At 39.9% G+C, this 12,423-nt stretch overlaps 1 protein-coding gene across 1 annotated transcript; it reads right to left on the bottom strand.

Moving 5' to 3' along the window:
* Nucleotides 1–1,842: 1,842 nt before the first annotated feature.
* Nucleotides 1,843–7,082, bottom strand: CLEC3A (C-type lectin domain family 3 member A). Its single transcript, XM_050311411.1, has 3 exons — nucleotides 6,907–7,082; nucleotides 4,985–5,065; nucleotides 1,843–2,463 (listed from the first exon to the last, which is right to left on the bottom strand). The coding sequence occupies exons 1-3, from the start codon at nucleotides 7,019–7,021 to the stop codon at nucleotides 2,072–2,074; spliced, it is 588 nt and encodes a 195-aa protein (XP_050167368.1). The 5' UTR covers nucleotides 7,022–7,082; the 3' UTR covers nucleotides 1,843–2,071.
* Nucleotides 7,083–12,423: the final 5,341 nt, after the last annotated feature.

Here is a 12,423-nt window from a genome sequence, read left to right as displayed (position 1 = left end):
TCATGGGCACATTCGGTCATTGAGAGGAAATACAGTAGCAGTTACTTTGACAGGACAAAGTTTCTCTATCTGCTGTTTTTCTGTCTTGCCCCCACTACAGATATTTCTGGAGGAAATCTCCCACCATCTCCTCTCCAATTCTATCCACGTGAATTTTCCACCATCATTTTCCCTGTTGCTTTATGTCCCTTTGTTATTTCTTAACTAATCATTCTGCTGGGAAGCTTCAAATTGATTTTTGTAAGGTGGGTTTTGTCTTCATGTACTAAATCACTGCTGAACGAAGCTTGGTATCTGTGTCCGCTTGCTGATAAACATCCACCAAAAATACCCATAAACATTCCTGCATACAACTTCAGAAGCTTGGCTGAAATAGATTGAATGGGACATAAATGTATAAACTCTTCAAAGGTAAACAAGTTCTGGAATTGCTGGTGAGTTTTCAGTTTGACTGTAGCTGTAGATATTATTATTATTATTATTGGCTTATTATTATTGCCTTATTATTATCTGCTGTATTTCAGACAAGGCAGAGGTAAAGAATCCATACAAAATTACTGCAGACTTTTAATTATGTATAAATGTAGGTAACAGGAATAGTGACCCCAACCTTAGCAAAGGCTAGGTTCTGAAAGAAAATTGAATATTTATGGGGACTTTTTGCTTTTCTATTTCAATTCAGGAGCTAAGTGAGAGAATTCAAAATCAGGCGAAACACATTAAGTGTAGGATGAATGAAAATGGATTGAAATGAGTTAAAAATTAATTTAATTACAACACATTGCAGTGATGCATTGAATAGTTGCATCTCATACAGCATTTGGCAAGTAGGAATCCAAATTTTGTCCTATGGCCTGTAAGCAGAATAATAAAAAAAAAGTTTCCTTTTTGAATCCTCAAGAAGTCCTAGGAAAGAATGGCCTTCACATGGCTGCATAAGCTGTCAAAAATACTGCAACAATTAAATACCAGTAATTGCACATTTATTGCATAATTTAAAAAATCTTGCACATTTAAAAGGTAAGAAGTAGGACTGAGCCTCCAACCACCAATATATTTAAATATTTAAATGAAAATCCTATCCACAAGAGAGAAACTGCTATTTATGACATGAAGGCAAATCTCTGTTGTGAGGTTAAGAAAAGCAAAAAGCAACCATCGCATTTTACTTTGTTTTTAGATGTCAGGCATTAAGTTGGGAAAATTTGGATGGGGCCATGGTTTGAGTTGTGGTTTGGCCTCACTCTTTTGTGCCACTCGTGCTGCCTTTCCCACGGGGAGAGGTGAGATGTTGTGCCCAGAAATGGGATCCTCCCTCCCTCTCTCCCTGGGCTTTCAGGCAGTGTGACTCTCTGGCTGATAAAGCCTGTCTGATGCTGCAGGAGAGAAGGATTATTAAGGCTTTACACAGTAGAGGTTGGTTTCTTCTATGGGAATGATCCAAATGACATCTAATATTTAATCGAGACATTTAGAAGCGAACTGATATTTTAAAACAGCCAATCCCCTGTTTTCTAGCATTGTATCATTGTGAGCTGCATATAGCATAAAAATTTACCATCAGATTTTTCTGTTTCATTCTCCATTCTTAACCCATAGGCAGAACTCTTGGTCACAGATACATCCTATTAAACTCTATCATGACAATGGCTGTTTTACACAGGAACTTACATGGTGCCAAAGTCCCTCTTAAGCTCTGGAACTGAGAGGATCCCTACACCTTATATTGGCAAGGGTCACCATACAGCAACCTTTTGAAAATAAAGTACAGAAATAGGAGGGGAAATCCAGCAACCCAAATATCAGGTTGAAATGATATGCCAAAATATGATACAATGTCGGTCAAAACATAATATATATTCCTGTACCTAATGAGAGCACTCAGAAAACATAATATTTTTAGCATCTGAATAGAAAATAAATTAACAGAGCAAACTTGTGTTTCAGGAAAGAGTGAGTATAACGCAGGAGATGGATAGCTTTAACTCACCCCACTCTAAGTGAGAGGGGTTACTAAGCAAAACTGCATGTTAATAACCTGAAACGCGGCCGTGGTCTTTTGTCTCTGTAATTACGGGATCAGGAATTCACAAATGTATCTTTTGGCAGTGCGACACACCTCATCCACCCACTTGCCTTGGGATGAAAGAGAAAAAAACACACAGTTTTCCCGCTTGCCCCCATTTGGCTGGGCACGCTCCCAGTTGAAGTACTGCAGAACCATGCCATTGACATCAACAAATTTCCCTTCATTTACCATGTCAGTGACCCCCAGCCAAAACTCAGACGCTCTGGGCGTGCTTTTCTTGCCATAATCTCGAAGAATGTTTGTTTCCTCGTTATTCCTTGGGATAGCCAGTGTCCCTCCCTTGGCTATGCAGTCTTCATTGGCTTCATGGAAATGTTTGGTGCCTTCTGACATGAGGTAGCACTTCTTATGGGCCTTTGTCCCACGGAGACACACTGGGAATACAAAGGAGTTTGCATGTTCAGTACCAGTGTGGGCAAGAGCTTTCAATGGTGGTTCTTATAATGATACTTTTTTAAAGGTATGTTGAAAATTGAGCAGACAAGGCCCTCAGCAAGTGAAAGGCTTTGACTCCACAGAGTGGAGTTTCTTCTTTTACAGAATAGTCCTTCTTTCACACATTTTTTACCTTATTTCATTAGTCTTGAATGGATGAGGTATGGATGTTTGTATTGTTGGCAGATGTGAGTTGGTCATCAGGAAACCTTTATTTGGCTTTATAGTAGAGACATATCCTTTAATATTTATGCTATTTTAGTGCTAAATTAAAGTAAATTTTTATACCTTAACTAAGCCCAGTTTCCAGCAAGCAAAGGCAGAAAAGTGCTGTAGTAAATGTGTCCTGCTTACCAGAAAAAATATTGATTTGAAATTTATAATGCAAATTTCTGAATGACTGTTAAAGTTTATTTCCACTTGCAGAATTCATATTCACCTCTTCAGGTGTCAATTTCTTTCCAACAAAGTCTCTCCCTTCAAACTCTAAATTCAAATGAAGTGACTTACATCTACAAGCACTTTTTAATAAAAAGTGTACACTTATTACTGAGCTTGCAGGACAATCTGGACCAAATCTTCTAAATATTTGAATTTATAAAACTGTTTGTTTTTACTTCTAGTGGAAAATATTGGGGAAGTCTTGACGTAAAGTCCAAATGCACTAGAACATTAATTTGGCATATGCTCTGTAACTGGAATTGCCTTGCAGAGTCGCTGTCGGAGTCCTTCCAGCCCAAGGTCTGGGAGGGAATCCTTAAAGTTTACTTTCCAGCTCTCCTAATGCAGATACGTGAAAAACTGGTTTTCCCAAGAAAAATACTTAAGGCAAGAGAATTGTCCTCGATGGAGTGTTCCTTCTGAGCTGAGGAAGGTAGCAAAGGCCTTGAATAAACTCCTGTGACGTTTTTAGAATCCTGCATGTGACTACTTGCAGATTATTTCATTTATTGCTTAACCCCATCTTGTACTTACAACATCTTCTGCCCTGATGTTTTCTATAATCTGTTTCTAATTCCTGTCATCTGTTCTTGTAAGAAAGTAATTATGTCTCTGATCAACAGGATATGGAAATCCACTTTGGGCCACATCCTCTGTCTCAGTTTTTAATATTTCCAGTTGTAATATTCACTGCATTCCTTAGCTGCATTTTATGATCATAATTTTATATTAGGGCTTAAATTTCAAATTTTAACCCTTCCAACTGCTAATGGCCAAAGAGAATAATGAACATATTTGTTAAATGTGGAATGCTTTAACAAATTTATATTCATGGGAAAGATCAGAGAGACTTTATCTACTTCAGCAATGCTGCATCAATGATATAGACTGGCCATCTTTAGGGAGAAAGTATGTGTTGCAAAGTGGTGTGTGGTAGCATTTCACATTTCACACCATGTAGAAAGGAGACCTAGGAAACTCAAGCAAAAGAAGAAATCAGACTTCTAATGTGTATTTTAGAAATGTCCATAAGCTGAAAAAGCAGCTCCTTTTTCGGTTATCATCATAAGGACATTAACACAGGCAGAGCTGGGGTGGTGATAGGTCTCTTTTTGCCAGATTTGGAATCCAGTTAAACATTGTGGGTTATGAATTTAGAATAAATCTCCTGAATCTGGTTTCATTTCTAAGCCACTGCATGTTTACTCTCAAGCTCCTTCTGGAAGCAACACAAGAATTACTTTTAAACAAGAGCTACTTGTCTAGCACAGACTCCCTCTTTTAAGAAACTTCTAAAGCCTTATTATAAGACATTTGAAATAAAAATATTTTGTAAAGCTCAAGAAGCTCTATGTAACCCAAGGCATAAAACTGGACAACCCAGATAGTACCATCCTTAAGGAAAATATGTTCTGTTTCATAGGAATGATGTAATTTCCTCTTTAGTGTCTTCTTGTACAAGATTAAATGCCAAATTTTATGTCAACAGCTGTGAAAAAGCACAACTGTCTAGTAGGTGCATGTGTATTTACCCTTCTGATTTTGTTTGGAAATTTCCATCTGGTTATTTAAATACTTAAAGGACTCTGCACATTGGTGCAGGGTATTTCTGAATTCACAGTGGACATAACTTCGAAGTTTTAGGGCAACATTCAAATTTGAATGTTGCAAGCTGCACATTTTAAATAGGCTCAGTCCTTTTAGCTGTTTCCCAGAAACCCTTGTTGTGTTGCCTTTGATGATACCAAAACTCACAGCTCGAAGATGTGCAAAGATAAACGTAGTTTTTGCTCCAGATTGACTCTGACTCTTAGTGAAGAATCACCACTTGTTCAGACTTGATTTTCTTTGAATCCTTCCTTCCACACTTGTCTCACTGGTACAGCTGTGGCACACCCTGCTCTTAAGGAGTTGTATACCTTAGTCACAAAATCCCACCAAAGAGAGGGATGGAAGGGAAGGGGAGAGGAGAGGCAGTGAGAACTTTTGGAAACCACTGAGTGGTGTAAGCTTCTTTACCTGTCTGGAGTGCTTGCATTTCTTTCAGAGCATTTACTTCTCGCCACAATTTGTCAATCTGGGTCTTCAGGTCATCTTTTTCTTAAATAAAATCAATATACAAAAAATTAACAGATCTGCATGCACACACAAATTAAAACATGTTAAAAATTGTTTCAAAATATTATGAGTTGCTGCATTGCTGAGATGTGTTTTGATTCTTTTGAAAGATTTGTCCTTAATGAAAAAATTCCTGAAGGATTCCTATAGAAAACAGAAGGAACCCACCTTTACCTTTCATTCTCATAGTTTATCAGGGACTTCATCCTCATAACTGCTTGAAAACCATGGACTGTTGCAGCTGATCATTATTTAGTGAGCTGGTATCTAATTTACAGAAAATGTCCCCTTTTCTTTTGAACCTGTACACTCTGGTGTATAGATGTGACATACAAATAATAGCAGGACACAGGCTGTGTTTTTTTAAAGAAATGTTATTTCTGTGAGCATGAAAGTTTCACACAACTCTTGTTTTAACAGTGAAGAACAACAAATAAAATCCAGCTGGACAGTCTGAGTGCTGCAGTCAAGCTTGCTGAGCTGCAATCTCCCCTTCCCAGGGTTAACCTTCCTCTCTCCCTCAGTACAGAGAGGGCCTGGGGACTTGAGTCACACAAACTCACTCTGAATCACCATTTTGTAGTACTTACAAAAGCACTAAGAATATGGTGGAACAAGAAAAGAAGTAAATTTGCACATAACTGCATTTTCATGTCCCCTTTTCTATTATTTTTTAAAAAACCATTGTCATATTCCACCACCACCAAACAAGCAGCAGGTATGGTTCCACTGCACAGGATGGCAATTATTTGGTGGCAGCAGCAAGCAGACCTTCCAGAAGCCCCAGTAATGAACATGAGGAATTAATCAGCTGTTTCTGATTGCAGAACTAGCAAAACTACAGTTCCTACAGATCTGTGTTACCTCCCCAGGTGCACCCCAGAAAGCTCCTCTCCACATTCCCTGCTGTTGTGGGGATAACCCTCACTGTCCTTCATGGCTTGCCCAAGGCAGGACTTCAGGTTCTCCAATTTGTGCTACTCTGTGCTGGCACAAAACATGTATAGGAGCCTGTCCTTAGGATCCCAAACTGAAAACCCTGGGGATTCCAATATCTGTAACTGCATGGCTCCAGAGCAGTGCAGTCTTCTTTTACAATGGCTTTATCAAAGCGTTTTTTTTCATTAGCCAGGAGTTCAAATATTTGCCATCAGTGTAACCTCCATCATACCCTCTTTTATTAGAAATAAGTCTTTAAATTAAATACACAGACATCTCCAAACAGCATTCTGTGGTTTTGTATTTGCTCTGTAAGCTTTGCTGTGGGAATTGATCCTTCATCTTTTCCTGCTAATTCTTTTTCATTGGTTTGACTTGACATTTCACAGTACTTTTCACACAAGTAGAATAATATTCCACGGATGTCAGACAGACATTCTGTTAAAATTAGGAAATGGTGCAAAAAATCTGAACAATAATCCTTGGAGATTGAATACTTTATTCTGCTTTTTCCTCCCATGAATTTCCATTTTTCTGATCTTAATCAATATAACTGTGTAACTAAGAATGACTGGCCAGAGTCCTCTCTCAGCTGTACCTGTGAGTTCTAAATAAAGTTGGCAGAGGCAAACAGACATAACAGAACAATATATTTACATCTTCTATACCACTCTATTTCCATAACTCATACCCAGCACCTTATTCTTGGCTTTGCTAACTCACATATAAATATTTTAAAGACAAATATAAATAGACTCAAATGTCCTTTGTTAACAAGCATTTGTATAATGTATGTTTCTGGTTCATGCAATGCTATTTCAAGTACACAGTAAATTTGCATAGAGTATAAGCTTCTATCCCTCCTCCCAGTCAAGACCCAGTACCTTTCACTCTACGTTTGCTGTGCTTCCTGGCTTTGAATTTGGAAGCCTGGCTGACGGTCTGATCCAGCAGTAGTAAACTTATGAGTAGGAAAATCACAAGTCCAGTTTGTGCCATGTCTCTTTGAAAGACCTTAACAAGGAACTTCAAGAGATTCTCTTCAGCAGCTCTGAGAGCAAGTCACACAGACACATCTCAGTGGGGACTGCCTGAGGTCAGGTTTATAAAGTGTGGTGGAAGGGTTGGCTGTGCTCCTTGCTTACGAACTGTGTGTAATCCTTAGGCTGGCTGTAGCATAAGACACCCCCTTGTTCTCACATGCCATCTGAAATTCCTGCTTCCATTTTGAGCTCAGCTGTACCAGCACTGAACAGTGCACCGATTGCCTCACTCGTAAGCGCCGTATCTCCTGTTTTAACACTGAAGCCAAAATGTATGGAAGACCAGATGGATGCCCAAAACCACCTTGTGCAATGCCAGCCCCAAGGAGGGGGAGCCAAAAGATTTCTGCAAACGTCACAGGCTCACCCAGAATGGCTCTGTCCAAAGCTGGTTAAGTCACGACAGTGACCATCCTCCTACAAACAAAACCAGAATGTCCCTCCCTGAGTAAATGCAAACACTGCAACTACAGACCCACATGGAGTATATATACAGTAAGACCACATTATGTGAGGGGTGCACTTATTGTTTTATGAAGAATTAATAAATGCCTGATAGATATGACTGCATTTCTGAGTTAGAACAGTCCATGCAACCAGCAGAGTCTAGTCAGGGGAACAAAAGGTAGTAATGCTCTTCCAAAGGTTCCCAAGTCCTATGTGTAGGATCAGAGTAAAACACAACATGCTTGAAGCAGGACAGTGTCTCTCTGAATTCTGGAGAACTTTCTGCATTTGGATCTCTTTCATTCGCCCTTGGGCTCTGGGGACTTTCATGGGGCTGCCTTTACCTGGGGTTGCTATGGGAAGTAGAACCTCTTACTGATTTTGGTGGACAAATGAAATTGTCATAAAAATGTGCCCATCTATCACATTTCTCCTTTGTTTTGTTTTGTTGTAGGGGTTTGAGGTTTGTTTGTTTGTTTGTTTGTTTTTGGATTGGGATTTTTTTTTTCTTTTTTTTCCCAGTGAGAGTGAGTTTGTCTAAAATGCTGACACCAAAGCCATTGCTGGGTGCTGGCAGGTGCAGTTCATGTCCTTCAGAGCTGTTCTTCTAGACATCTCTTTGCCATTTCTGCTTTGTTTACATTCTGCTGCCCTTTTTTTTTTTTTTCAGAACTGCAACAGCAAGAGACTTATTGCTTTATTAAATGAAAGCTGAGACTTAGGAACATGCTGGTGTACTACATAAATGCATACTGGCTTTTCCAACCCCCACACAGAGTCTAAAAGCCCTTCAGTACTTATAATGCAAATCACACCTACTCCACTTGTCCTGGACACCTTTAAACATCTTGCTGTACTCTCATAGTCAGTAACCAGTAATTATCTCCTAATCATTAGTTAAGAAACTTTCCATAAATGCATCCTGATGTGATAAAATTAAGTTCCAGCGGTCCTGCTCCAAAATATTTAAGTATTAACATACATTTGGTAGGGAAAACTCTGGATTTTTGTGGTTGCCCAGTCCTCAGTGCTATTACAGAGCACAGCATGCTGGAAATGGCTCTTGTGAGTCCCACCCATCCAAAACTGCCCAAAACATCCCACACAGCTGCACATTTCAGTCCATGGTAAGTGTGGAAAGGGCTGGCATTCCAACTAGCACACCAGGAGCTGAAATGTGAGCTGGTGGGGAGGAAAACAAGGAGCTTCACAAGGGTCTAGTCCAAGATTTGATCTGTCACTTAGAACAAGCCCTAAGTTCAGGCTCGATCCATATTTTATTCCAGTAATATCAGGGCATCAATAGAAGTTAATTAAGGGCAGATGGCTGAATCAATAACTGCCTCCAGTTAGTTTTTCACCTGGTGCCTTCTCAGATCTTGTGAAATTGCACCTGAAGCTGATTCTGAACCATTGCAGCTTACAACCTGACTAATTAAACTAGTACTAATTCTGGGAGCTGTAAACTCCTGGAGATGTTTCATGTGGAGCTTAAGTGTCCCACAGGCACTGGGGGAGGCAGGACCAGCAGCTGGAGTCAATAAGCCTTTTAGTGTGCTTGTTTAAGGTCTCAGGATCAGAATGGATTCGTTCCTGCCCCAAGGAACTTGAGTTTGCTAACACAGGCTTCTTTTCTTTCTGTGAAATGAGCCTGACAGAGAAAGATTTGTACTCTACTAAGGCAACACACAACTCACTAGAAATGGAGGGATAAAGAAAACACAGATTTGGTATTCTGACAGTTCTTGGCCAAGAGTCGGAGTCTGCTTTTTGGAGTATGCCATGTGATGTCCCTTTAAGAACAGGGTTAAAATTCTGTTTTGAAAGCTTCAATCCCCTCATTCACTAGTCTCTCTGACCATTTAACCAGTTTGCAAGTAGCTCAGCTGGACTTCACCCTAAAAAGTGAATCACAAAGCTGGCCTTGCAGTTGCCAGGATAGACCACAGGGATATAGGGTCTAGAATTCATCTAGAGTACCTGAGAACTTGTTTTCATACTTATGACTAATCTACAGCAACCGAGGAAGCAAGTTTAATTTCTTGTATATGGTGTGTGGGCAGGAGAGCCAGACAAAAGTCAAAATGTGCTGCTGAGGTGTAACCTCCTGGTGCTACTGTGAGGAAGCAGGAAATGGAGCCACACAGGAGGCCTAGACCCTCCCTAAAGTGAGTACCTGGTCTTGTATGGGCTTGAAACAAACATTATAATGTCATTTAGAGGTGGAATTTTTCTTTTACTAGCATAGTTACAGTAATATAATACAGCCCAGGGAGGGAACATAATTATATATGGATAGAAGTAATTTATTCCTGGAACAAATTATTCCACTTTCCATAACAGAATGTGCTATACAAATACAAATATTCTCATAGTTTTATAGCTGCATCCAGACTAGGATGGAATCATGCTTTTTTATTTGCACCAGTACACTAGAACTGTTGAGCATACAGGCAAAATTGTGGTTTCTCTTGAAGTGCTTAGTTCATTTCAAAGCACTCTTGAAGTGCTCTGTCTGATAAGAAACATCTTCCAAAAGCCTTAGCTGTACTGCACTGGCACCAGGGGTTTTGGCTCTCATTCTGTTTGCTTTCAGACAACTGGACCATTCAGGGCAAAAACATCCTTTGGTAAAAGGTTTATTTCAGTTTCTCCACGGAGAGTCTTCAAGGTGAAAAGTCTATTTACTTCAGAGACAGTTCTACCTTTATATGCTCCTGTAAACTGGCTCAGAACTGTTCATTCAGCTGGTTTTTCCTCTTCATTCTCAGCCCTCTCTGGGTTTCTGGAAAGAACAGGCAATGGGACAGAGTATGAGAAATCGGTGTGAGATGAGGACTGGATGCTGGGCTGAGCTCCTGAAATAGGTCTGGCTGCAGAAGTTCCACAGTCCTTATAAAAAGTAAAAATCTTTAAAAAGATTTAGTGCTCTAGTCTGTTGGAAAGTGAACTGCTCACATATTGCCAGTAGATTGCCTGTGTTTTACTGAGACCTACAGTCCCCTCGTGCTTCAGAGCTAATTGCGCTGGGGGATGTTGGACCAAATGGGAAATGGATGGGCTGCATCTGCTACTGGAGTCAGAGCAAGCACTTGTTTCTTGCAACATTTGAGTTCTGGAAAATTCAGCCCAGCTTCAGGATTTGTCAAAAAAAAAGCCTTGTATGTGAGTAACCATTTGCCCCTTCTACTCAGTATAAAGAGAAAATGAAAACTGAACAGAGCTGTTGCCAGGCTAAGGAATTGCAAGTGGGGCAATCTAAAGAGCCAGCAACAAAAGTAGCTAACACAAAGATTAGTAAAAGATTTATCACCTCTGATACATCAGTTTTTACCACTGCCTTGGGTGGCAAATGGGATCCACTGGTTGATTTTTATTTGTTTCAATTTAATGTAGAAAATTTTGCAAACTCTCCTAGTCACGGATTATGTCGTGCTTGGAAAATTACAGTAAGCTCAGTTTCTTTGGCCTTGAAAAAACTTGCAAGTCTTTCTTAAGGATTTGATCTCAGTCCAGTCAGGTATGAGGCAGGGTTATAGCTGACATCCCAATACCAAAGTTATTTTTGGGAAATTTGTGCAAACAAACAATGTTTAGAAAAGGGAAGGGCTAGCCTTATGGTATGTGAGGTTTTGTGAAACTTAGTAATGATATTTTGGGGGTTTGCCATCAGTTTCAAGTTTTTTCCTGCCATGCTAATTTGGTGTTTTGAAAGAAAATTTGCTGGGTACAAGTGATCTTCTCTGTCTGCCAGAATTAAAGGAGGTCCCAGGTTTATTGCAGAACTAGGCTGCCCACCTGCACTGAGTGCCACTGAGTTTTGAAATGAGGGCATTCATGTCTTCTTTAAACATGTGATGCTGCTCTCCCAAGCACTTGCCTCACCTTGGCACTGTGGCACTGATACTGGGATTGATCAATAAATTGGCTTCTCAAGGTGGTATTTTCCCGTTCCAAACTGAGCTGTTATTACCTACAGGTCTGGTGCTTTTCACTTCCCATGCTGTAAAATAGAAGCTTCAAAAAAAGAAGACGTTGAAGATATAAATAATGTATGTGTACTGAAAAGGAATTAGGGCAGTATTTTGGGCTTCTGGAATAAGTGCTTTTTGTATCTCTGATTTTGGGGTCATTGTAACACAGCAGCTCGGTCTCAGCAAGCAGAGAGGAGGGGAAATGGCTTGCAAGAGGCAGCAGAAAGACTTGTCTGATACCTATCACACATATTTAAGGCAAATATCATCATCTTGTCTGTGTGACCAAACTGTCTCACCTGTATTCCTTTACTTCTCCTGTAATGGCAGTGGATGTGGATTACAGGATGTCAAGTGGAGAAAATGCAGTTTATTAAAATCAGAAGAGACTTGGAATTCAGGAGAGGTTCACCAAATCTACACAAAGCAATGTGAGAAAAGCCACTGAGCTCTTCTTTTGGTTACCTGCCCACTGCAGTCTGCACTGGCTTGGGTGCCTTTTTAAGATGTTCAGGTATCTCAAAGGAATCACAGAGTTGCCAAATAATTTTTACTTCAGGCTTTTAGCTGCAAAAATAAGAAGGTGTCTTGTGTTTTTCTGATTGTCATTGTCTAGTTCTTTAAGCAGGAAGGATCCCAAAGAAATGGGTGTTTATTTAGAGGTAATGTTTTCCTGGCCATGTGAAATGTGCACAGAGAGCAAACCATAATCCTCCTCAAAAAAGAGACCTTTTTTACAGATCAGCTGACTCTGGCATCTCTAAAAGATAAGGGAGTTTAGGAGAAAAAGCAGTTTCTTTGCAGTCCAGGTGCAAATAGAAGAGTTGAATGGGCTCTTTTAAAATGCTACTGCCACGGATTTGGCAAAGTTACCATGTTGGGAATTCCTGGCAGCAGCTCAGCTCTTTTAGCCCTTGGGATGTGTGTGAGAATGTAT

Source organism: Myiozetetes cayanensis, unplaced genomic scaffold (assembly GCF_022539395.1).
Source record: "Myiozetetes cayanensis isolate MyiCay16 unplaced genomic scaffold, myiCay2020 scf16, whole genome shotgun sequence".
In the NCBI taxonomy this organism is placed as follows: domain Eukaryota; kingdom Metazoa; phylum Chordata; class Aves; order Passeriformes; family Tyrannidae; genus Myiozetetes; species Myiozetetes cayanensis.
This window is presented reverse-complemented; position numbering and strand designations above follow the sequence as displayed.